Source organism: Protopterus annectens, chromosome 12.part0, assembly GCF_019279795.1.
Source record: "Protopterus annectens isolate FY-2018-M chromosome 12.part0, PAN1.0, whole genome shotgun sequence".
NCBI classification, from domain to species: domain Eukaryota; kingdom Metazoa; phylum Chordata; order Ceratodontiformes; family Protopteridae; genus Protopterus; species Protopterus annectens.
Genome location: NC_056746.1, coordinates 143,056,686 through 143,084,294, shown reverse-complemented (window position 1 = coordinate 143,084,294; position 27,609 = coordinate 143,056,686). Strand labels below are relative to the sequence as shown.

At 37.8% G+C, this 27,609-nt stretch overlaps 2 protein-coding genes across 5 annotated transcripts in view; one reads left to right on the top strand and one right to left on the bottom strand.

The window, feature by feature from the left end:
• Window positions 1–9,776, top strand: part of NDE1 (nudE neurodevelopment protein 1) — a 653,710-nt gene extending 643,934 nt beyond the window's left edge. Inside the window, exon 8 of one of the 2 annotated variants that reach the window (XM_044089169.1) lies at window positions 9,397–9,776. In XM_044089169.1, coding sequence (XP_043945104.1) covers window positions 9,397–9,422 — 26 coding nt within the window. In that variant the 3' untranslated portion in view covers window positions 9,423–9,776. The remainder of the gene's footprint in view (window positions 1–9,396) is intronic. The other variant, XM_044089166.1, reaches the window with a different exon arrangement.
• The window catches only part of MYH11 (myosin heavy chain 11), a 547,944-nt gene that overhangs the window by 18,547 nt on the left and 501,788 nt on the right, over window positions 1–27,609 (bottom strand). For all 3 annotated transcript variants that reach the window (XM_044089163.1, XM_044089164.1, XM_044089165.1), the window contains 5 exons: window positions 25,721–25,849; window positions 18,152–18,240; window positions 13,944–14,067; window positions 12,991–13,199; window positions 3,460–3,568 (listed from right to left, as the gene is read on the bottom strand). In XM_044089163.1, coding sequence (XP_043945098.1) covers window positions 3,460–3,568; window positions 12,991–13,199; window positions 13,944–14,067; window positions 18,152–18,240; window positions 25,721–25,849 — 660 coding nt within the window. The remainder of the gene's footprint in view (window positions 1–3,459; window positions 3,569–12,990; window positions 13,200–13,943; window positions 14,068–18,151; window positions 18,241–25,720; window positions 25,850–27,609) is intronic.

The window sequence follows — 27,609 nt, the reverse complement described above, 5'->3', positions numbered from 1 at the left end:
CCCCTTTGGTAAAAACTCTGGTAGTCTACTTAACACCGAAAGTGTGATAAGAGACCTTGGGACACAGGTGGACAGTAATCTCTCCTTTGATAATCACATTGCCATAGTAGTCAGGAAATCCTTCTACATGGCACACCTCATCACAAAAGGTTTCTCATCCAGGAAAAAGAGGTCATTGTTCCCTTCTACTCGTCACTTATCAGACCCATTATAGAGTACAACGGCCCTTTTGGTATGTACCTCACAAGACATCTACAACAACTGGAAAGGCCACAGAAATACCTCACAAAGAGGATTGCTGTCCTCAAACAGATGCCCTACGCAGACCGTCTCAAAAAACTCCAGCTTTACTCCGTTGCATATCGCCTACTCAGTGGTGATCTCTGCCTAACATACAAAGCTATGTCAAACCCAGAGCTGTTGGACATGCTCCACATAAAGAAATCCCAATCCCTTCATGCTACACGCTCTAGGGACCTAAACCTTGTCACCACAATAAACAGAACATGTTGGAGGGATAGATTCCTATCCCAGAGACTTCCCATACTCTGGAACAAACTATCTATATCAAACAAAGCTCCTCATTAGCACTCTTCAAAAAAAATCTTGACTGGATGGGAAATAGGAAATTCACCCCGGGGATCACCTCTGTGGCTCTGTTTGACAGGGGCACAGGAAAATAATTTTCTTGGGTGGCGAAAGCCAGGGTACCTTTTTGGCTAGGCTTGTATAGGCCCTAGGGTTGATAGCCTAGTACCTACCTATGAGCCTCTTCTTCTTTAGGCTTTTGTCTTGGTTTCAGTAGAGCCATCCCTCTGGATTTAGATCTGGATGACTGTTGCCTGGTGAACCCTTAGATAATTTCCTGGTAGCAAATGTTGCTTAGACACTCGTGTGGCTACAGGCTTTGGGGGTATGTAATACTGAGTTTGTGTTCTGAGTTACCTTAGCACATCTTTACTGGGACAGAGTTGGATAAGCTTAAGTCTTTTTATTTATGCTCACAGGAAAGGTACAGAAGGAACAGACTTACCAATGTGGGTATAGAATTACAGTTGGTGCAAGTCTGGGTACTTCTGTATCTCTTGGTCAGAATTGTGGTCATTATCTTCACAGTTCTGTTGATACACTTATGGATTAGAGTACTTCACAGGAAAATGAAGTACCAGTGGTAGTAGCATCCTATGTAGATTGCTATGAACCTTTTTCTAGTATCATACCTCCAGTGACCAGCTCTAAAGTACTAGAGAGTGCCCATCAGTTTCACTGTGAAGTTATCCACCCTGTGGCCAAACCCAGTGTAGTTCATGATGATGGGTTCCTTAGTATTGTTTTAGAGAGCACACCCTCACTCCTTACTTTTGCAAGAAAAATGGAGCCATCTGGATACAAACCTACCAAGCTAAGAGCAGACTTCTTCACCTTCCCAGCTCTGGAAAGGGAAATGAGACCAGCCATCCCTTCTGTTCTGCTCAGACAACCATGTTGTGGAGTGGTATGTGAAGATAAAAGATAACACACACACATACCTCCCTCGCCAAAGAGGCACTATGGGTCTGGTAGTGGGCGATACACTGGCATCTCTCTTACAGTAGTTTACATCCAGTGAAGAATGAATTTGCTGTCAGACTTCTACAGTCAGAATCCAGGCCCTCTGCTAGAGCTCTGGATAAGAAATGTCTATACAGTCACTCTCTTCTGCATTTGTGCATCCAATAAATCAATCTGCTCATCTCATGGGAGGATTGGATTGTCCCCCAGTTTCTACTTAGTTCTTTAGAAAAAAGGGAAGTTATTGGTGGATGTGTTTACCTTCCAATGGCATTTAAGATTGTTGTACATCTTTCCACCTTTCCTCATCATCTCACATCTCTTAGCAAAATTCAGAGTGAAATGATTAAAACTCAACCACATCACACTATGATGGCAGAGAATGATCTGACTTCAATCACTATGGTCCTTGACAGTAGAGATACATATCCTTGTAAAGACAGGAAAATCCCCTTAGCTGCTCAGACTTTTTTTTCTCTATCTCTGGCCACAGTTACTATAATAAAAGCTTTTCTCCTGCAAGAATTTCCAGTGTAAGTTTTGGAGGTGACTTAAGATGTCAAACAGCCTTCTATTCTTCAGGCATAGTCTGCTAAGGTGAGAAATGGTATTCACATGGACACAAAGATGTCTCATACTGTTTCACTGTGTTTGCTTGTAGGATATCCTGATGTATTTCTTGTAGCTGTTTGAGTTGGGTCTTAGTTATTCCATGGTCAGTGTTAATGCTTCCATTAGTTCATTACACCATGACATGTAAACTTGACATCATACCTCTCAGCTATCCAGGTTTTTGCTTAATATTTTTGGTCTATTTCTTATAAAAGGTGTGGTTTTCTGACAAATCAATGAGGATTAAAGTCACTACATAATGACATGCATTTGAGTTTCAGACTTCATATCCTTTAGAAAAATGCATGTCCAAACTGAAATGATGTAAATATATATTAGAAATGAGTATTCACTTGAACTGATTAGACACCTTTGTAAATAGTTAAGTTCTGATGCTATAATAGTAAATATTGTGATTGTATTTCTATTAACTGTATGTAAATGTTTGCATGACATCTGTAATGTATCAATTAATACTTTTTTCTTAAAATTGTGATAAAATTGGAAAACAAATACAAAAACTTTAAGAGAAAAAAAAAGAAAATGCATGTCAACACGAATTCTGTTAGTCTAGCAAAAGTCTAAGTTTATAAGAGTAATATTTAAAATATGTCTCTATTGTTGGGCATGCGTTCCCCTATTATTTTAGGCTTTGTCCAGATTTCTCACTCTAAGAAGTTGAGAGGTATGCTTGACATACCTACCTGATTCAAGGACCTAAATAAGAAATCCGTCATTGGGTGTCTCCCTGAAGAACTTCTGCATTTTATTAGCATTGTTTCCAGACAGTTTGGCATTCTGATGGCAGCACTTATTTTATTAAATTCACAAGCTGAGCTACACCAGATATGTGACATTGATTGCAGTCTGCCACAGCCAAGTTTTCAGAAAGAAATTGCTACATAAGGTTAGCTACACTTGGCAGACTCCTCAGTTTTTTTTTTTTTGCTTTTTGTAATTTATATGTCTAAGCTTATCAGTAAAGTGCAAGATAAGTAGTTTTAAGAGCATTTGCACATTATGGCTTTATTTTCTCCTGCTGCCACATAGTCATTACTCAACTCAGAAGCACCCAATACAAAACTCTGCTAAATACATCAGCAGAAGTGTTGAAATGTATTGACTCTGGACTGTGCCCATGTGATCTGTCCTACTGTCTCTCTCAGCTAAAATATTAAAAACAAGAGAAAGGAATGTGTAGACAAGATACTCATTCACTGTACTGTAAAGCAAACTGTCCCACACACGGTCCATGACATGCAGTGGCTACTACTTTCAGGACATGTACTTAGGTACCTGGTCTTTGTACTGCTCAGCCTGTTTCCTCTCGTCTTCAACCTGCAGCATAATATCTTTCATTTTTTTGTCCTTCTGTCTCATCGCCTTGGCTGCATTCTGTTTATCTCTGTGATACAAAAATTACAAAAGTAAGTAATTCTATATCATTTAGTTATCTAATATTGTATAGTCTTAAATGCAAAAAGCACTTAGTACATACTTCCAACTCGCATGATTCTAATAAACGTTTTATATTTTTTGTCAGTTTATTAAGCATTTTAGACATTTTGACAGTATTGTATTGCTGGATGGTTATAGTAAGAGTTGGCTGGGAGGGTATATACGTGGTTTACTTATTCTTCCATGCCCCCCCTCCCCAATATCCTTTTCAGGTGAGAGCTGCTCAGCCCAAGATGAGAACTAGGGGCTGGAAAAGCTACCATTGGTGGCAGTAGTTTCAGATTTTCGCTTAAGACCCAACTCCCCAAGTATGCCAGGTAGGCTTTTGTAAGAAAGATGTGCAAACAGACATGGTGCCAGACTGTTGATAACATCCATAAGCAGTGCAGTCTTGCATATACCCCAATCTGCAAAGGATAGGCAGGAGTGTAGGTTTCACAGGTCTCCCTAGAGAAATTGATACAGCATGTGTGCCCCAGGATGTCCACCAACCCCTTCACTCTAAGAAAGTGGTGAGTGGGCTGAATCTCCTCATTCGTCTTCACCTTCCATTTGTAAGCTCCAGCAGGTGCCCAAGCCAGTAACCGAACTTTGGTCTCCTGGGCCATACTGACGGCTTTATCACACTGTACGAAAATAACTGGCTTTGCATGCTTTATTCATAGTGTAACACCAATAGAGATTCTGATAAAATTATCCTGCCTTGTATCACTTAATTTTGGGGGATTCATAACCTATGTGGGCATCAGAGGAGAGAAAAGGGATGCCACACAAAGCTTCACAAGGATGATAGATTCAAAATGTAAGGATCTGGGTAGTGTTCTTGTTTTTCCTGCTTGGTTTTGCATCTCATCTGGGTTTTTTTATTGTGAAATCTACAATCAGAAAATACATTACGGACGAATCTGTAACTGCATACAAAAATATTTGTCAGAGGGGTTTTAACAGAAGCTAGTGAAAGTACTCATGCTTTTGAGATGGATTAGTATAGCTGAGCTAAATAAATAACATTGTTTGTTCATTTGCATTGATACTTGGAACTGTTATTAACAACTGAATGTTAAATGTGCTGGGAGATTGCAAATTAAACTGATTTATTTACATTTGTTAACTGCAATAAAACACTAATCACAATACATTTATTTTAGGAAATAGTCAGGTATAGCAAAAATAGATATATAAACAACTCCATAGTGAAAGAAGAAGACTGAAATGATGTGTTATCAATAACAGCATAATCAACAGCTGTTATATACATTATTTAACAGTATTATTTAAATTTTGAGCTGAAACAATGTGCACCCTCAGGGGTCAGAAATAATGACAGTAGTCCATATTAGCTGTTTTGAACATAGCAGAGAATGTATGTAAATGAACTGGTCATATCTGGATGCCTACTTTGGAAAAAGAGCTCCCTCACTGATTAGAAACTTGGAAAGAAAGCAGGTAGAATTTTACACTAGTTAAGTGACAGGATGTTGAGAGTGACAAACCTTTCTCAGTTGAGATATTTTCACAGGAAGGAGTTCTTACAACAAGCAGTAGTAAATGTGGTGAGGATTCATATATGGAACAGAAATGTTTATTGCACTGGTAAAGAACAAAGCAAAAGTTATGAATGATCCACAAAAAAACAAAAATACACAGGAACAGGTAAGAGGTACGGTACAAGAAAACTGTGCAAACGTAAAATAGAAAACAAGTACTGAACCAACATGGCTGGGCAAAAACCTCTACTTATTTAACAAAGTAAAAAGTAATAAAAGTGAGCACTTTTGCAATAACTCTATCCCTTCTTCAGACAAATAAACAAGTAAAAAGACAGGAATTTAAAAAGAAAGCAAAACCAGTCAGCTGTCATATGCAAATCTCATGAATTAACTAAAAGGTACGCACACAAGTAATGCAGCAGTTGTTATAAATACAAAAAAAAACACAAATAAAATCTAAGTTTAAAGACAGCATTACGTTTAAGTGGGTGTGCTTTCAAGAATGGTTTAAGGCTGGAAACACTATTTAAACCAAGCAGTTTCTTTGCAATCCAGAGCAAGATCCAATTCTGTTCAGCACTTTCTGTTTTATTAGATGTATCACCACCTCTAATACTAATATCCATAACCTGGAGTACAAAGAACTTAAAAGTGTGTTCTGAGGCATGCAAACCAATGTGTTGTGCTAAGGCATTTGTATATTTCTGGTTCCTGATGTCCCATTAGTGTTCGAGAATCCTGTCCTTCAGTGGTCTGTTAGTTTTGCCTATATAGAAGGCATGGCAGACCTGGCAGCTTGCAAAGTAAATAATGTTTGGAGTTCTGCAGTCAGCATAAAAATCAAGTTCAATTTTAAAATTAGCATGACGATGTATATAGGTTGAGCCTGTAAGTATGTACTTACAGACTGAGCATGATCTACAAGAAAAAGTCCCATACCTGGTAGACTGAGGCCCTTTAGTATGAGGTTGTGATTTATAGCAGAAATGTTTCTTCAAGAACTTATTATTTTTAAATGCAAAGTGGGTATGCTGTCTATAGTCCCTTTCAATTATCTATACTGTGTAGAATATTCCAGTTCTGTTTAATGAGCTCACAATATCTTGAAAGCTCACCCGCTTAAACATTAATGCTGTCTTTAAACTTAGATTTTATTTGTGTTGTTTTTTTGTCTTTATAACAACTGCTGCATTGCTTCTGTGTGTACCTTTTAGTTAATTCATGAGATTTGCATAAGATAGCTGACTGGTTTTGCTTTCTTTTTAAATTCATGACTTTTTACTTGTTTATTAGTCTGAAGAAGTGATAGTGTTATCGCGAAAGCACTCACTTTTATTACTTTTTTACTTTGTTAAATAAATAAGAGATTTTTGCCTAGCTGTGTTGGTTCGGTACTTGTTTTCTATTTTAAGTCAAAAGTTATGAATGTAATGGGAGTACCAAAGGCAGAAGAAAATGTGGACAGAGAATTTTTTTTTAAATATTTGGTATACATTTTTGTGCCTGAACTTGTGAACATAAATGTTAAAAAAGCCTAAGAAGTGACAAGTTAAGTGTTGCTCAGGGCTATGACACTGTACTGAATCAATCACAGAAGCCCGCCCAGACAATAACAAATGAATACGCAGGGAAATCAAACTCCTTTTTTAAAACTGATCTTGCTTGATGAACTAAAGGATAAAAACTTTCTGAAACTGCTTCAGAAGACTGCATGAAGTTTGGGTAACTAATGCATATACAAGCAAGACGAAAATCTGAATATGCATCTGAAAAGCATGACTTTGTCAGCTGAGAAAAGACAATAACTAGGGTAAAATTGTACCTGAACCAACTACTGTGGGTATTGCCCAGTCAACAGCATCACTACAGAAAAGATGGGATTTCTTTAAGGAGGACTCTTGAAGCAGTAAAACAAGTTAGTTTACTGTAGTCTTTTGTGTCAGATACCCACATGTGGTTTGAACAGTATCTGTGCATTTCTGCGTGTTTAACAGCATCAGCCTCATGTTGACATGGCCTTGATGTCATTGGCTCACACCAGTGCATATAAAACAAATTTGCCCCCTGCTAATTTCAGATGGTCTTCTCATTTTAGAATGAGAAGTTAGTTATTCTTTCTTTCTCATGGTTCAGTCTCCTTTTTTCTGGCTGGATAAATATCAACATCTTTTGTATGTATTACTCTTGCTGGAATGTCATTCTCACAAAGTGTTTGCTATACGTGGGCAGCACATAACATTAAAAATTGCAACACTTCTAAAAGTTCAACATTGTAATGAAAGTTAGGTGTTTAAAAGCCGTAGAGTCTCTTCTGCTGAAACAAGTTTCCCTCAAGAAGACCCAGGGAGGCTAGCTTCGGAGATACTGTTGAGTAGGGACAGTAGTCTGAGAAAGTGGTGTGTTTGAGATGCACAAAAGAAACATTCACCAGTCTTGTTAAACAACATTCTTTCATGACTCTCCAGCTAAGAAAAGAGAAATTGTATGAAGTGGAAGGGATCGAGAACAGCATATACATTGGAAAGGGGTGAGAAACATGGGTCCCCATTCTCACCTGTCTACTAAATGCCATTAAACTACATTAGTTCTCAGAGATGAATGACCTACAGTAGCGGGTAGCAGAATGCTAAGAATTCTCCATACCATCATGGATACAGCATTAATTCCACTACTGTAGGTCATTCATCTCCAACTTTCAAGATTGTATTGGTGATTTATAAAAGAATATTACAATGTATATTTCAAGGAGTATGAAAGTACGGAAGAATGCCTATGCAAGTCTCCTATCCTAAGTAAGAGAACTTCTTTGTACAAAATAAGAGGTTACTTTCCCCAGAAGGGTTATGAGAGGAGGAGGAACATGTTGCACATGCATTATCATTTCAGCCAACCCAGTGTTTGTATTCACTCCATTTTCTTTCGGGGCTTCCTGTACCAATGTGATTTTATTTTTCAGTTTCATCATCTGTATCCCACAATGCAATACTTCATACCACCACTTTATGACACAACCTAAACATAATGAGTGCTTTTTTGTCTCTCTGTTGTAATTCTGAGACATGTAATTGGAAGGTCTCGAATTACAAAAATGAAATACCAGAACTAACATGGATAAAAGCAACATTTGGATGGTCAAAAACGGGCATAATACTAGGGCCAATAGCCTAGTACCTACCTATGAACCTATAATAAAGCAGTTTTCTTATGTAGTTTTGCAGCATACCTCCTTATCCTCATATAAAGATTTTTCTAACAAATAACTTACTTTCCTTTTAGCTGTTAAAATTTGCTTTACAGCATTTTACTGACCTCAGCAAGACACGGTCTCAGTATGTAAAACTGAGAGGATAATGTAACAGTGAAAACCTAAGAAAATAATAAGTCTGAAAACTTAAGAAAATAAGTCTGGCCTATGTCATGCAGACTGTTTCAAATTCCTTTCTGAAACTAAAATTTGAACAGGAAAAAATATGTTGTTACCTTCAGGAACTGTGACAGAGGAAAAAAAAAGTCTAAGTGAAGAAATTTAAAGGCTCTAAAGGGCTTTTGGCCAGTACAGTACAGCTTAGTGATGTTATAAGGAGAAAATAACTCTGGGTTAAGGTTACCTGTATAAGAAGATGGAGTTTTTCCTTTAATACAGCTTTAACTTGGGAGAAACTGTTGAAACCTTTAAAGCTAGCTTGCTGTATAAAGTACCTTTTTGTGATCTAGACTGGTTTGGAAATTACATGCAGTCCGTGTTGGTATGCTACATGCTAATGACGTATCTAGGGGGAGAGGCATATGCTAATTAGACATATGTTCTTCCCCAAAATTCCCTGTGGTAAGGCATTTATGCAGATGAGTGATTCACAGAAGCTGTAAGGATTTTAAGACTCCTTACATCTGATATTAGGCTTGAAGAGGAGTTATCAGAGATGGTCAGTCTGTCTGTTTCTAAAATACTAGACAAGTAGCAGTCAAATTACTATGAATGTGTCAATTGTGTGAATACGTAGTATCTTCACAATTTGTTCAGTTAACAAGTCAGCCCACAATTTCATGCTCTAAAATTGCACTATCACTTTCTATGTAGATATATCAGAAATTGGATGTATTGTTCATGAAAACTAGAAACATTTTAGAAGAACATAATGATTTAGCTACAGTTACAATTGAAGGCCCAGCTTTTGTTAATAAAAAGGGTTGTAACCATCCTCTGCTTTTAGAAAATAAATGCTTTGGTAAGAGCAAAACCCTCTTCATATGGGAACTTAACGCTTGTGTTTTTTTCCTATTGTAGTTATATTTATGTGCCACCCTGTCTGAACGTGCAACATGTTAACTGTCATTTTTCGTTAACGACAGTGTGAAGATAAATAGCAGTGGGGTTGGCTCCAGTAGCATCCTTGAAACCAGGGAACTACAATTGCAAAAGTGTCTGGATGGAGGTCACCCTCAGGATTGAAGGAACAGTTAATTAGCTAAAGTATGCTGAGGCCAAAGCCATTAAAATAACTGAATTATGTTAACTTATTTGTTTATAAAGAATACATATTTCTTCTGTATCTCCAAGTTAAACTATTTTGTACTACAATGAGTGCTTTGCTCTCGAGGTTAATTTCTTGTCATCCATATCTGAAACACAAAATAAAACTGATTAAGATCAGTGATCTGATTCTAGCCCTCTACATTGTACCTATTTCTTTGTTCACATTTTATATTTTAATCTAACATTGTACTTTTTTTTTTTTTTTTACAATTATTAAACTGTACATTTTTAGTGATATCCTTACTGCGTTTTTTAAATACATGTGATACTAGTGGTTGGATCAGTTTGCTGGTCACATGATTATTTACTATTGTTTTAACAGTTGGTGCTATGGTTTTCTTTGTTCTGAAAAGGCCTTGGTTGCTACTTGGGGAGACAAAAGCACTTAACTGTTTTATTATTAAATTTGACTGCCCTAGTAGCTGTGTTGTAAAGTGTGCACATTTTTTTATTTTTATGATAGGACTTTCATAAAAGTTTAATTCAGTCATGACATTGCACAAACAAAATAAGTCATTAAAAATTTGCTTACCTTGGTGCATATGACATATAGCTGGCAAGTCCAGGGCTGGTCTTTGGTCAGCTGGTACCCTAGGCAAAAGGGCTCCATAGCACCCCCCACATCACCTGGTGCCCCATCCTGGTCTGCCTACACCATCCACATTAGTTTTTCTTCCTTTTTCTCACAGTTTGTCTTACTCTTCAGTTTTTTTCCTGTATTAATTCAACATATTTTAAAGAAACCATTTCATTACAAATAAATAAATAAATAATACTGGAAAAGTGCCTCTGCTATAGCGGTGCCCTAGGCAGCTGCCTAGTTGGCCTATGCCTAAGGCTGGCTATGCTGGCAACACCTTTTCCTAGTATATTTGTGTGTGGGAGTTTTCTTGCCGTTAAAGCTTCTTGAGCTGGCTGCTGTACAAAGTGCATGTTTGTTTGTTTAGTGCTTTAGAAATTAGTTGTTTTATAAAAAAGTTAGATTACTAGTTGAGTTTTTTTTGCTGCTTATGTAGACTTCATTCACATTTTAGTTGCCTGTGAAATAGAGCCGCTTATTATAGCTGTTTAAATTGTAGCTATTACCTCTGCATTCTACTGAAGTTTTGTGTTGTCACACCCCCACTCCACTGTTTAACAGTTAAAAAGAAGTTATATTTTTCAGCAGTTGATACCTTTGCCTTTGGGGAGTATTGTGTGAGGCTACAACTCTGTCAAACTAGTCTGCTGTAGAGATTTTTTGTAAGCTAGACTGCTTTAGAAATGAGTTGCAATATTTCAAATGATAGTTCTAGTCATCTATAAAACTGATTTTGGGGGCGTTGATTTAGTATCCCACTGAAAGGATAACATGCTCATACTGTAGCATATCCATCTTAGGCTACATGCAGTGTCAGTACTGGAAAATGAATCCAAGTACCTGGTGTGGGAATAGAACCACAGTCTTCTGATCATCAGTCAAAGGCTAATGTGCTACTCATTAATATAATGACACTATAAGGTGAGGAGGGAAAAATCACAAAAAAGAAAAGAAACTGGCAAAAAGTATTAAAGGCAGGATAAATCCTTCTTCATTTATGCCTCTAAGAAAAATAAGGTCTTACAAGAATTAGTCAGACTGGTAAAAGATGGGTGGTAGGTGAAGGCAGTAACAGAACAGATAAGTACCTTGAACAATTTGTTTAACTTAGTATTCATTTATTTAACATTTGTTTACCAGGAAAGTCTGACTTGGAACAAAGCCAATTTTCAGCAGAAGCCCAGGGAGGAAATGCTCTAGATGTATGTCTTTGTAACGTGGGAGGAAACCGGAGCACCCAGTGGAAACCCACATGAACACAGGGAGGACATGCAGACTCCTCACAGAAGGCACCCCAGCTGAGAACTGAACCAGAGAACCTCTTGCTGTGAGGCAACAACACAACCACTGTGCCATCCATAAAGAGAAGGAAGCCAGTGTAATAGTGCTGGAAGGATCCAAGGATCAGAGAGGGTTTCACAGCAACTAATGACTGGTGCCAAACTCATGGTCTCAAGCTAAGTGCAAAAAATGTATCAACATACCATTCTGCAGAAACATGACCCCTACTGATTACCACATCAGTGGCAACCCCCTAAGCACACAACCTGTGGTGAGAGACCTGGATATTCAGGTTGATAACAACCTCACATTCGACCATCATGTAGCAGCAGTGGTTAGAAAAGCCTTTTACTTGGTTCACCTCATAAGTAAAGGGACTGCATCCAGAAAAAAGGAGGTTACTACCTCTCTATACCTCTCCCTCATTAGACCAGCAATTGAGTATAATGCCCCGGCTCGTATGTACCTCTCCAAATATCTGCACCAGCTGGAAAGGCCACAGAAATACCTCACAAAGAGAATCCATGGCCTCCAACACCTGTCTTATGTGGACAAACTCAAATCATTATCACTCTACTTGGTATCGTACAGATTGCTCAGACATGATCTGTATCTCGCCTACAAGGCAGTCTTGGATCCTGCCCTACTAGAGATGCTACATATCCATAGGTCTTACTCCTCATGCATTACCTGCTTGAAAGTCCTGAATCTAATATGCAACATCAACAAAACCTGCAGGAGAGACAGGTTTGTCTCCCAGAGGCTGCCCTGTCTCTGGAATAGACTTCCCATACATGTCAAATAGAGTACCTCGCTGACCCTCTTCAAGCGCAACCTTGATGAGTGGATGGGAAACCACAAATGTGGCCCAAGGGTTCTACCTTTGTCCCTCACTGCCAGGGGCAACAGGTGCTGAATGAGGTTTCTTTTTGGGGATAAACTCTTGGCTAGGCTTGTAAGGGCCCCAGGGCCATTAGCCTAGTAACCTCTTATCATTCTATGATCCTACATGAATGGTAATATTGACATGAGTAGGGCGGTGTGCTAACAGCTCTCAATGAAGGATAATGCACAGTGCGCAGAGAGCATCCCCAGAATAATAAGGAAGGTACCTTAAATCTTAGTTACCTCTAGGACATCTCTGCATGACTTTCTACTCCAGGGAGTGACCTCAGGTGACCTGAAAAGATAGCATCTGATATGGTTTTAAAGACAGATGAACAGTACAGTCTTGATTCACTGCCAATGAACTGGAACAAATACTGGGAATAGGTCAAGATTTACTGACCAGCAGGAGGTGCCCAAGACACTTACAGGTTCCTTTCTGGTAACATATGCATTCTGAGAGGCATTCTTAGACATTCTTCAAAAAAAGTCAATCTATTTACTACAGATAAATTATTGGAAAAATATGACCATACTGAAATTGGATTGATACTGGTATTACTTGTAGTACAGTGAAACACTGCACACCGAAGTCTTACCTTCCTTCCTGTTCCAGTTGTTCTTCCAACTGAGCAACCTTGGCTTCTAATGAGGTGATGGATGCCTTGAATTTAGACTTGACGGCTCCTTCCATTTCTTGTAGCTTGGACTTCAGCTCTTTGTTTTGCCTTTCCAGTTGCTGGCGTGCGGTCTCATTCTTCTGTGCTGTACTGCGCTCTGCTGCCAGCTCATTGGTCAGCTGCTCTGACTAAAAAACGACAGTTTCAGCAGATTGTTAACTTCTTATATTATATATTTAACCAAAAATTGCATAATAGATATTCAAACCCCATGTAGCTCGACAGAATAAACAAAAGGCAAACTATTAAATTGTTGTAGATATCGAAATACAAAATGCTTAATAAGTCAGATCATTTTATAGCAGACAAACGTTTTGCTCAAACAAGTGCGCTATCTGTCTCGTTCTGATGAGTCACAAATGACTCCTAGAGTGAGCCCATGGACGGCTGCCAGTATCTGCAGAGTTTACAAGGCAAAGGGGGAAATGCAGGAAGATGGAAGGTCTTTCTTCTGTATCACACATTGCACATAAAAGACACACACATACACACACACACACACTCTTGTGTATGAGTTCTGTTTATTTTAAGTAGTATGAACTAAGCTTATGGGGGACTATTTTGCACTGCCAGGACATTACATTTTGGTGCAAAATCTTAAAAAATACCTGTCACTTTTCATATACACATTTGCAGACCAAACAATGCCAAAATTAATGTTAAGAAAATGCATTTCCAGTGTCATCTCGGTGAATGAGACTTTTATAGAATTGCTTAATTTTTTATTATTAATGTTTTTCTGCAGTGCTCATTATTTTAACTGTTCTCATAGAGCATCATGTCATGTAATGTAGGGCTAAATGTTACTGCACTATGTGGTTACAAAACAAAATGGAATATTTGTAGTCCATTACAATAACGAAGACTATTACCTGCTGCACAGCTTTCCGTAACCGATCACTCATGGCCTCCATATTACCCTGTTCTTCTTCTAACTCCTCCTCCAGTTGTCCAATTTTAGCTTCTAGACGTCGCTTCTCATCAAGAAGTGCTGACCTGAGCATTTAAATCACAGAAAGTTAAAGTATCTCATATAACATTGTTTCTTTTATTTAATACTTCATTTTACTGATAATGTCCTTTAGATTCCTATACCCAGCTGTGGCAGAACAAAGCATGTCTTTGAGTCGGTTAAGGATATATAACTTGCTTTTCACAGACTATTTCACAAGACCTATTTGACAGCATAAGCTTCCCAAATATGGCCATTACATCATAAAAGCATGACCCTAGTGTGTCTTACAGCAGGTATGAATTGTATTGAACTATTGTTAACCAAACTGATGTATTTTAAAAAAAGGACACTGATTAGGAGTGGTACTGAAGTGTGCACGAGGATGCAGCATGTCATATACTCTGTTTAAAACATAAAGTACCACTAAGGATCATTCAGTGACCCCGGAACTGCATCACCACCACTTGGTTTGGCCTTCAATAGATTCAGGCAGGAAAGAACAGACTGTATCCTCTAGATCACAGTTTGATTCCCACAGCTTCCTCTTACTGTGTCACTGAGTAGGCCATGCAATTAGACACGGTGTTACTACATCACCCCTGAAAGTAAGCAGTTGTGATTAGTGGCTCTTAACCATGTAACCAAAAGTGAATCAGTAAAGGCAAGGATTGATCTATGTTCTATGGTGTACAGGTTTTAGCTGTGGTTTACAATTCACAAAAACGCTGCTGCTATGTCTGGAAATGTAGTGCAATGTTTAAAAAACAGGAAAGAGTATATGGATATTAGGGTTCAGTACCTTCATATATCAGTCTTCTTTCAAATAATTGGCACCATCCAGTCAGTGGAGAACAATCATAAGTAGGTACACTTAGGAGGAAATATCTCCCACCACACAAGCCGCTGATTAATATTGTTCACCACAAAAGAAAAAAGCTAGTATTTACCTTCCAAAGCAGTTTAATATGGTAGTACACTGCAATTTGGTACTATCTCAGTTCCACAATACCAGAATCCACTGAGAAAACAGCAGCAATAGTTCACAAACAGGCAGGTTGCAGTTCACAAACAGGCAGATTGCAGTTCACAAACAGACAGATTGCAGTTCACAAACAGGCAGATTGCAGTTCACAAACAGGCAGATTACAGTTCACAAACAGGCAGATTGCAGTTCACAAACAGGCAGATTGCAGTTCACAAACAGGCAGATTGCAGTTCACAAACAGGCAGATTGCAGTTAACAAACAGGCAGATTGCAGTTCACAAACAGGCAGATTGCAGTTCACAAACAGGCAAATTGCAGTTCACAAACAGGCAGATTACAGTTCACAAACAGGCAGATTGCAGTTCACAAACAGGCAGATTGCAGTTAACAAACAGGCAGATTGCAGTTAACAAACAGGCAGATTGCAGTTCACAAACAGGCAGATTGCAGTTCACAAGCAGGCAGACTGCAGTTCACAAACAGGCAGACTGCAGTTCACAAACAGGGAGATTGCAGTTCACAAACAGGCAGGTTGCAGTTCACAAACAGGCAGGTTGCAGTTCACAAACAGGTAGATTGCAGTTCACAAACAGGCAGATTGCAGTTCACAAACAGGCCTATTGCAGTTCACAAATAGGTAGATTGCAGTTCACAAACAGGCAGATTGCAGTCTCCAAAAGAAAGCGGCATCCAATGTACAACAGCAGTATACAGCAGAAAACAGTAAAAAAAACCCACCAGCAGTTTTAAATCTCTCTAGCGCCTCGGCTCTAAGCCTTTTCAGAGTATACCTCAGTCACATATCTCATCCCTTTTATACTGTTAAAATTCAATCATTCACTTTACCAATAAACTAATTACATATTTAAAGAAAACATTTCCAATGACATTCCCTATTTAACGCCTTAGGGGTCATAGTATCAAAATTTTAAAATAAAAACAGATTCCATTTTCCATAATTTACTTTTTATATCCAAACCGTATGTTTGTTTAACTTGCCATGTTAACTTATCTTGAGAATTTTTTAACAGGGATTAATAAGAAACTGTCTAGTTACAAAAAAGAGCTTATTGGAAGGAAATATCCAATTAAATTAAATGTAATACACATTATCTCTCATAAAAGTTTAATTTTTGGAAGAAAAATTTTGCTTGCCTCTCTTTAGTTGGGTTTATTCTGTACCACTATACTATCAACCCGATATCCACTCATTAGTTCATATTCTAGCTTGCTGTAGTCTTTATTTATATAGCCAAATTGCATCTACATAAGGTTTAAACCCAAAGACCTGAAGTTTATTGATAAAAAGGCCTTTGTATGTCATGTATGATTCTTCTGTATGTGAAGGAATTATGATTAATGGTTTTCAGTATTTTTACATAAGGCAGCCCCCTTTTTGTTGCTTCTAATTTGGCAGCCTCCTCTGTTGTTTCTAATTTCATAGTGATATTCATTTGGAATATTTGTTTAGAGGTATCACTTTTGTCACTAGAGAGTAAGACAGCAGAGAATTATATTTTATATAGTTTGCTTCTTGCAAGTGAGGAGAACAGGTTAATCAGTAACGCTGCCTTCCTGGTTGTAATAAACATCATCTTTCATACACAAGTGTAAGTTATGTCTTCACATGCTTTATCAATGTAAGAAGAAAATGATAACATTTGATCACTGATTCCTCAGACACCAACCCTTGGACTCAGAAAGGCTTAATGTAATGCAAAAGCTTTAGCCTGGAACTTGCATACCTCTCAAACTCTTAGAGCAAGAAATCTGGACAAAGCCATAAATAAAAATGGGACAAAGGCCCAAAATATAAGGACAGTTTTTAAATCTTGCTCTTACAAACTTAGAAAGTTGATAGAATACCAGGTTTTGTATCAGCATGAATTTCCTGGAGTATGTAGTCTGAAATTGAAATGTCTGTCATTATTTCTAACTTTAGTCTTTAATGATTTGCCACTAATTTAACAGAAATCCATGATTTTTATGAAACATGGACCAAAAATATGAGGCAAAAATCTATACAGTTGAGAGGTATGCTTGGAAGGTTTGCACACCATGCTAAGCCTTTCTGATTCAAATACTGCTCTGTCGTGGCGATTCCTCACAGGGGCCTTAGCATATAAATCAGTCTTGAGGGCAAAACCACATATTAATGTAGCAATCCCAGGAAGTGAATAATTCTAATAAGCCATATGTTCTCCCTTAGAAGGAAAACTGACTGCTGTAAAAACATGTCCATTATTCATTCACTCCTATGGGAGTATATGCAATACATAAATTCAGCATAAACATGGGGGGGGGGGGGGGGTGTTAGTGTGAGTATGTGTGTGTGTGTGTGTGCGTGTGTGTGTGTGTATACCTTTCTGTAGGGGCATGAATGAGGCTGTGTATGTGCGTGTATGTGTGGATGTGTGTATAGGTATATGTTGGATTGTGTATGTGACTCTATGGCTGAGTGTTTTTGCGAGTGTGATCAAGCATAGGGGACTTGTTTGTTGGTATGTGTGTGCAAGTTTGTGTGTTTGTATGTGGGTGTGGGTGTCTGTGTATCTGTGGGAATGTCAGGGAGTGTATGTGTGCATTCATGAGTGCCTGAATGCATCTGGATGCGTGCTTGTATGGGGGTGCCTTTCCTGATCCATTGAACGGGCCTCTGTTGACAACTGTAGCATGATCAGGTCCATCACGGCTAGTGTCTGATTCTGATTCATGGTAATTAACTAATAATGAGGTCTTTCTCATTGTGTCCATACCTGTCTCTGAATGACATTTTCTCACCATCACACAAATTGAACAACCAGCGTTGGGCAATTAGCATGAGCGGTGAGCATTTCTTTGAATCCTATGACATACATTCTTCAAAGTCTTGTACTTTTTATTTATATTTGTAAGGAAATTGTATCCCTCCATTCATATAATAAAAAAAAAATCTTAAATAGCTATTTTAAGCACAGTGCCAGTGCTAATCTGTGCATCTGAAAGTTTAAAAAACAACATACGTAATCTCCATTATGGTGGCAGAAAGAATGCAGCTGTCAAAAATACATAAATAAATAAATAAATAAAAAGAACTAAAGCACAACATTCGTGTTTCTTAGTTGTAAACATTGCTGTGATTTCTTTTCTATATGACTTACTTTCCAGATGCATTGCTTGAGAGCTCTTCAGCAAGATCGTCTTTCTCCTGTTCCGCCTGTTTGCGTGCTCGTTCTACAGCCGCTAAATCCTAGAAAACAAATTCACGTTCCACGACTGAGTCAATGGAAAAACCCCAAGCTAGCCATATCACTGTAGGGTTTTGTTGTTCATTATATATTGGTCAAAATTTTGGTTATACTGATCTCTCCAGAATGTCTTATAATAATTAAAAAATCAGCTCTGCCCACTTAGTTCCACCTGGATGCAGGTCCACAGACCAGAATGCTCCAAGCAAAGGGGTTACAGTTTTATTATAAGCCAAGCCCCTTGTAAATTATCTTTCACTATCTAAGAAGCCATTCCCCGTATCAGTCAAATTTACTTCTGAGACTATAGTTGCTCCACACTCCGGTGTAGTGTACTGATAATGTTGACCATACCTCCCAACCATACCAAATTACCCGGTAATAACTGAGTTTTGGGGTCCAAATAATGGTGTGCCACGATTCCCGAGTGGCACCCCTTAATTTCCAAGTTTCCCAGGTTGACCGAACTCAAAGATCTAATTTTCAATAGAATCACCATCTAATGGCTGAAGGGTTCAGGGTGTCATTATTGTGGAATAAACATCACACTAGTGGCCTTACATTACCAGTAAATGGATAGAGGAGTTCCTTGGTAAAGCTACATTTAATAATAGCCTTGAACTGGTATACATTACCGTTAGTATTAATCAGCTTCACAGTCATGCAATAAGTGACAGCTTAATGTGTCTCTTATACTTCCTCTACAAATCTGTCATCTAACACCGTACCAGGCATTTTCAGTGAACTTTGTGGAATGTCTACTATACATAAAAAATAGTTCCTTGAAGTTATCCTTCCCAAAATATCCTGTGGCATGCATTTTATGCTTTATGTCCTAAATATTTTACTTAGCATCTGTTATCATACATCTGGTACACTGCCCACTGATGACATCAACTTTACTATGGACACTTTTCAAGAGGGCTAGACCAAAATTAATAACTGTTTTGGCTATTTTGGTCGCTGTATGTACAAAGGCAAAATCTTCAAAATAATTTGATGTATTCCCAAAAAAAGTTTAAAGGATGTTTGCTGGAACAGATAAATTATACTTCAGTTTGACTTCTTATACTGCGCAGAATACTCTCATATTCCTCATTACCCCTAACACTAACCCTAAGCCTAGCCTTTTTTAAACAATCACATTTTAGTGCATCTTTTCACCAATAATATAAATACAGCAAAAACGTAGTAAATATGTAGAAAAAAAAGGAATAACAAGATTTATGAGTACAATATAGGGTTTATTAAATACTTGTGTCCATAACAGACTAGTTTCGGCCAACAGCCTTCTTCAGTGTAACACAATATAGTCAAGTTGCATTTTAATCATCTTTTAAATACTTATCCAGAGCCAATCACAGTCATTTGCTCATGAATATTAATAATTATTTAGAAAAATCTTCATTTACTAAAAAATACAAGGGTACTGTGTACATTATTAGAGTTGTTCCTAAATGTAAGGTGAGCCACCACAGAATTGAAAAGTTATAATAATATTGAGGTATAACCATTCCCATATTCATATTAGTAAAGGACAGTATTTGAATAGCCATAAACCCTGGCTACTAATCCAATATTCATCAAGAGCACCAAAGTATAATGCTCAAATTACATGGTATAGCAGAATTAATAAACATAAAACATATTTGAAAACATCATAATAACAATACATGTATGAGTGTATGTGGGTGTACAAAAATGACTAAAATAAAAGTAAAACTAATTACTGATGCATGAAAATAATAATGTCAATAATAGATGCAAATCAGCAACATCCACAATAAGAATCTTGTATCGGAGACAAGCCCATAACATACATCATTAGCTTCCAAGACTGAAATAGTACTAATGAATATAACTATATATTATTAACTTGTCTAAGATAATAATGAGAACAGTCCTAAGAATTAACATGAACATCCCAAAAATTTTTGTTCATGATACATGGCCACTGGTTTGCATACTATAGTCTATCCATCCTGTCATATACCCATATTTGGTCAATAGCAATAATCTTCAGCTTTTCAATTATGAGTTAAAGGCACCATAAATGTTACATATCAGGTATTTGGAGTGATTGGGGTAAGAAACCTGAACATTCTATATCCAAACCAAAGAAAAATCAAAGGCATATATATGCCAAAAGTAGAGTCAATATGTACCTATATCGAATTTGGGTATGCTATTATACATACTGTGTGGTACATACTGTATACTATGTATAATTAAAGTAGGACTCATAATCAATACCAGCCTAGATGCTAAATATACGATATCCTAAAAAAATATATAATCCACTTGCTCGAATCAGTTGAATCAACATGAAAGTTATCAAATACCATACTGCTTCTGTGACCAACTACTCCTATAGATGGTCATTCAATCCGGGATGAAATAAACCCCCCAATGTGGTAATCCAGTATTTCTCCTTTTGGTCCAATGACCCATGCCAGCCCTGTTTATTGGTTCTATCTCCAGAAATGCGGTCAATAACTATAAAGGTAAACCTAGCCTGAGGGTGTTTTAATGTGTGTTGATATAGAGCACTAGTCTCCTTATGGTTCTTGATATCGCACGGTGTTCATTCATCCTTAGTCTCAAAGCCCTTGATGTTTGTCCAACATAAAACCCCCACAGTAACACGGCCAGGTACACCACCCAATCGCTACTGCAATTACCAAAAACCTTGATGTCAAAAATTCTACTGGTGTTGCGACTGGTAAACTCCTTGGATTTAAGCATGTATTGGCAGGATCCACAATGGCCACAGGGGAATGAACCAATAAGTTCATCACCATAAAGTGTCAGTTGTTTGTGGGTCGTCCCCCCACTTGCCATATGTTTGAAATGTGAAAAGTAAGAACCTAAGGTTTTACCTCGTTTATATGAAAAGAGACAACGGGGTCCCAAAATATTCCGTAGCTTTTCATTGGCCAGTAAAATATTCTGATCATATTTGATATGTATGTCTGAACATGTGTTAAACAAGAATGTCCTGTATTTCCAAGGCCAATGTTACTGGCAGCTACAAGGAACAGCTATGGGGGCATCCTTTGCCCCCATATACGCTGACCTATTTATGGCTTATGTTGAAGAATATATGATTTATGATACATCACATAATATATTCCAGGTGGAAATGGACATTTGGAGACGCTACCTGGACGATTGCTGGTTGGTGTGGCGGGCTGATGTGTGTTACCCAAGGGAATTTGTTGAGTATCTCAATGATAATATCTGGGGAATTGAATTTTCGGTGTCATATGATAAAAACAGCATCAGTTTTTTGGATGTCACTGTATATAGGAACTCTGATAACACCTTGTCCACCAGGGTTTATCGTAAATACCCTCAATACAATACCCTGTTACACGCATCAAGTTTACATCCCCGTCACACCATCAGGAGTATTCCTATATCTCAGTTCATACGTATCAAACGCCTCAGTTCTAACACAGAGGAATACCAAATGGCCAGTAGGGATCTCGGTCGGAGATTTACCGAAAGGGGATATGACAGATGTGATATTCTGTCTGCACAGAGTAGAGCTAATACTCTTGATAGAGATGATTTATTACAATATCATAACAAGAATAAAAACAAATCATCACGCAGTACAGATGTCAGGTTCATCACCACATATGGCCGAAATGTCAATATGATTAGAAACATCATTAACAAACATTGGAATATTTTACTGGCCAATGAAAAGCTATGGAATATTTTGGGACCCCGTTGTCTCTTTTCATATAAACGAGGTAAAACCTTAGGTTCTTACTTTTCACATTTCAAACATATGGCAAGTGGGGGGACGACCCACAAACAACTGACACTTTATGGTGATGAACTTATTGGTTCATTCCCCTGTGGCCATTGTGGATCCTGCCAATACATGCTTAAATCCAAGGAGTTTACCAGTCGCAACACCAGTAGAATTTTTGACATCAAGGTTTTTGGTAATTGCAGTAGCGATTGGGTGGTGTACCTGGCGTCGTGTTACTGTGGGGGGTTTTATGTTGGACAAACATCAAGGGCTTTGAGACTAAGGATGAATGAACACCGTAGCGATATCAAGAACCATAAGGAGACTAGTGCTCTATATCAACACACATTAAAACACCCTCAGGCTAGGTTTACCTTTATAGTTATTGACCGCATTTCTGGAGATAGAACCAATAAACAGGGCTGGCATGGGTCATTGGACCAAAAGGAGAAATACTGGATTACCACATTGGGGGGTTTATTTCATCCCGGATTGAATGACCATCTATAGGAGTAGTTGGTCACAGAAGCAGTATGGTATTTGATAACTTTCATGTTGATTCAACTGATTCGAGCAAGTGGATTATATATTTTTTTAGGATATCGTATATTTAGCATCTAGGCTGGTATTGATTATGAGTCCTACTTTAATTATACATAGTATACAGTATGTACCACACAGTATGTATAATAGCATACCCAAATTCGATATAGGTACATATTGACTCTACTTTTGGCATATATATGCCTTTGATTTTTCTTTGGTTTGGATATAGAATGTTCAGGTTTCTTACCCCAATCACTCCAAATACCTGATATATAACATTTTTGGTGCCTTTAACTCATAATTGACAAGCTGAAGATTATTGCTATTGACCAAATATGGGTATATGACAGGATGGATAGACTATAGTATGCAAACCAGTGGCCATGTATCATGACCAAAAAAATTTTTGGGATGTTCATGTTAATTCTTAGGACTGTTCTCATTATTATCTTAGACAAGTTAATAATATATAGTTATATTCATTAGTACAATTTCAGTCTTGGAAGCTAATGATGTATGTTATGGGCTTGTCTCCGATATGAGATTCTTATTGTGGATGTTGCTGATTTGCATCTATTATTGACATTATTATTTTCATGCATCAGTAATTAGTTTTACTTTTATTTTAGTCATTTTTGTACACCCACATACACTCATACATGTATTGTTATTATGATGTTTTCAAATATGTTTTATGTTTATTAATTCTGCTATACCATGTAATTTGAGCATTATACTTTGGTGCTCTTGATGAATATTGGATTAGTAGCCAGGGTTTATGGCTATTCAAATACTGTCCTTTACTAATATGAATATGGGAATGGTTATACCTCAATATTATTATAACTTTTCAATTCTGTGGTGGCTCACCTTACATTTAGGAACAACTCTAATAATGTACACAGTACCCTTGTATTTTTTAGTAAATGAAGATTTTTCTAAATAATTATTAATATTCATGAGCAAATGACTGTGATTGGCTCTGGATAAGTATTTAAAAGATGATTAAAATGCAACTTGACTATATTGTGTTACACTGAAGAAGGCTGTTGGCCGAAACTAGTCTGTTATGGACACAAGTATTTAATAAATTTATTGAACTCTGTGCTGCCTTGCTGGTCTATTTGGTCAATTTGGATTCATGGTTTGGACCGTGCAAACCCCCTTGCATAGGACTTGGTACGTGCTACAATATAGGGTTGCCACCTTTTCAAATGGCCACAGTGGGACATTTTCGGTACAAACATCAGATTTTACAGGCCGACATAACCACGGTCAGTACAAAAGATAGAACTTAACTTTTTTGCCTAAATAAAAGCTTATTTTTGTAGCATTTTAGTTGCTTATTCTGTTTCTTATAACATTTAGGTATTTTAGATGCAGAATAAATGTTTTATGCAACTATTACATAAAATATAGGAAATAATTTTGTCCTAAAAATCTCAGGACATTTGCCATTTTTTAAATTTTTTGTCAGGACACAACTGCCCAAAGAGGGACTGTCCCTCGCAAAGTTGGACAGGTGGTAACCCTAGTACAATATCCTTTTTGACAGTATTTTTTACTTAATATCTCAGTGGAGTCATTCTGTTAGTCTAGATTCACCAATCAGAGACAAGTGGTCCAATTATCATTTTATCTAATTAGATTTGATCTAATGATATTCTTCAGTATATTTTACCATTTATGCTGTCTTCAGTAATGGATGCTAACCCTAACTCTAATGCTGCACCCATCCATCCAAACACAATCCCTTTTCCCAATTTTTGCACATGGGGTCGGGGTGTCAGTTCAACAGTGACAATCATCTAGAGCCAAGGTTTACACTGCCAGATGGCTGTCCCTGCCACAGTAGTTCCACACACTCACACCTGTGGCCAATTTAGAGTGTCCAATCCACCTACTTCATGTCTTTGGAATGTGGGAGGAAAGTGGAACACTTGGAGGAAACCCACGTGAACACAGGGAAGACATGCGGACTCTGCACAGAAGGCAGCCCCAGCTGAGAATCGAACCAAGAACCTCTTGCTGTGGGGCAACAGTACTATTAACTGTGCCATTGTGCTTCCCTACACCTTACCTTCATAAAAACCTTCCTGTAACATTGCCACTATTCAGATGAATTTGAGGCTAGTGTTATGGGTGTTTTATTATTAATATCGGGAAAGGAAATATTTTTCTTTTCTCAATATTATTTCTTTTGATATTGTTTGTGTTCGGTATTGTGTATGTTTGAACTTTTTTTGTCAGTGTTTTTAATTCGTCATAACATAACTACACTACAACAACTGCTGTCACTCACTCATTTAAAAGTGTCTTTGGAATGTGTGATGTATGTTACATGTGCTTAACATAAATCAAATATTAGATGTCCTAAAGTTATTTTATTCTTGATAGCATTCAGAAGTAAATCCTCAGACTCAGTAGCAAATGTTGCCTGATAACACATATGTGCCATATAAACACCTGTTATCTGAACATGATCATACATGGTGCTATATCAGTTTATTGTTTATTTTAAGCACAGTCATGTTTTTCCTTTAAAGTCACTGCCACATGAAGCATTATAATAAATGACTTTCTGAATTATTGCTTAGCATGGTACATTTTGTTTGTGGAGCTCAGTTTCTTAGAAGTGACCACTGTATAGAAAGCCTTTTCATGACTGCTGTATCACAGGCTAGAAATAAAAATGGCACAGTTGTCAGCAAAATCAGAAGAGTACAGGTCTATAAGAACTTAGAAAGTATTATAACTAAAATCTGCCAAATGTATACCCTTGAAATGATGACATTTTTGATTTCTGTAGAAAGAAAACATAGAACTTCTGTGAAATACATCACTACTGTTTAAATTTAGTCTAATATAGTATACTTTGGCGATTTACAAATAACGTATAAGCAAGGGATTTGATAAGCAAGAGAATGTTGATTCGTAAGTCACTGGTCCATCTAGTGTGCCTTGTAAAACACGAGGCAAGACAGACTCACAAAATGATGCTGCACATGAGGTTATTTCATCTCACAACTAAATAAAAACAGTCTCTGACAAGTAGCAGTTGTAAAGAAATCTATTTAATAACATACCGCAGAATGAATAAGCGATGTATTATTGCAATACATTGCTGATGGTATCATTATCCAGAAATAATTATTTTTGTTATACTGTACCTCTTGGAGTTGTATCAGTTCAGCTTCCAGATTCTTTGCCTTCTTCTCACTTTCTTTAGCTGTGGCTAAAACTTCTTCTCTAGATGCATGGGCTTCCTCAATTTCTCGTTGGTAATCCTTTGCCTGAGCCTGTTGTGAAAAAAAAAAAAAAAAAAAAACATGTTTTCTTTGTTTAACACAGACTGATACAACATTACCACCTCTAATAAATATTCTGATGACAGCGTTTCTATAAAATCAGAACAAAATAATTCAGGTGTTAAAAAAAATCACAGCATTTTGATGTATGTAGCTATGAATGCTGATGATACTGATGAAACCTTATAGCTGACAGACAGACATACAGATTTAATTATTTTTAACAATGGGATTAAATTCAATACCCTACTTCTAGAAGATGCATGAAACACAAACATGAATACAACAGCACATAAATTAGACTGAATATATAGATAAAATAAATACCACAGTAAGGAACAGAATTTAAAAAGCAGCAAAATTATGAAGCTTCTTTGTTATAACAAAGTATATCTCCACTGCCAGTAATAAAGCACAGGAAAGTGACAGTAAAATTAACGAGGACACAATAGGGATAGAGAGGAGGTGGGTTAGAAAGTTTAGCCAACAGATTAAATGGAGAGCTAGACAGCACTAGGAACATAGAAGGAAGTGTTGAGTACAGAAGGCACTCTGAATTTGTACAGTTGATTTTAGGAAGTCTAAAACTGGGGAAACGAACACTGTACAGGTAAAGAGTAAAGGGAGGAATTCCACACTGTGGCAGCTGTAGATATAAATATGTGTTTACCTGTGGATGGGAAGGAAGAAATGGGTGAAACAGCACAGTTTGAGAGAGTTTATGGAATGAATGGTATCAAGGAACTGGATGCCGTCAACTAAACCGGGGACTAGAAAGGGCAAATGAGGTGATAAGCAAGACAGAAGAGAATAGTCATCATACACCAATGCAGATAATGCACAGACCTAGAATAATATGTTATATGTTACATAGTTAACATACTGCAGCAAACTGGACAGTCATGTGATATGTTATTCCCAATGGAGAAAAGTCTATTACTAGCTGAGGTGAGAAGTAAAGATGCGGGGAAATGGGGAGGGGTATCAAATACCTGTTTTCTGTAGATACACTAAAGGTGGGTGTTTTTATACCTGTTTTTTTACCAAGACACTAAACGTGAGAACTATGTAGGCAATATAGTGTGTTAATTCTGTGATAAACAGATTAGCTTCACTTCACATGCCTGACAACCAGCATACCCAGTCATACCCAGCCAATGAGGAGACACGTCACATGCCTGACAACCGGCATACCCAGCCAATGAGGAGACACGTCACATGCCTGACAACCAGCATACCCAGTCATACCCAGCAAATGAGGAGACACTTCATATGCCTGACAACCAGCATAACCAGTCATACCCAGCCAATGAGGAGACACTTCACATGCCTGACAACCAGCATAACCAGTCATACCCAGCCAATGAGGAGACACTTCACATGCCTGACAACCAGCATACCCAGTCTTACCCAGCCAATGAGGAGACACTTCACATGCCTGACAACCGGCATACCCAGTCATACCCAGCCAATGAGGAGACACTTCACATGCCTGACAACCAGCACACCCAGCCAATGAGGAGACACTTCACATGCCTGACAACCGGCATACCCAGTCATACCCAGCCAACCAGGAGACACGTCACATGCCTGACAACCAGCATACCCAGTCATACCCAGCCAATGAGGAGACACTTCACATGCCTGACAACCAGCATACCCAGTCATACCCAGCCAATGAGGGGACACGTCACATGCCTGACAACCAGCATACCCAGTCATACCCAGCCAATGAGGAGACACTTCACATA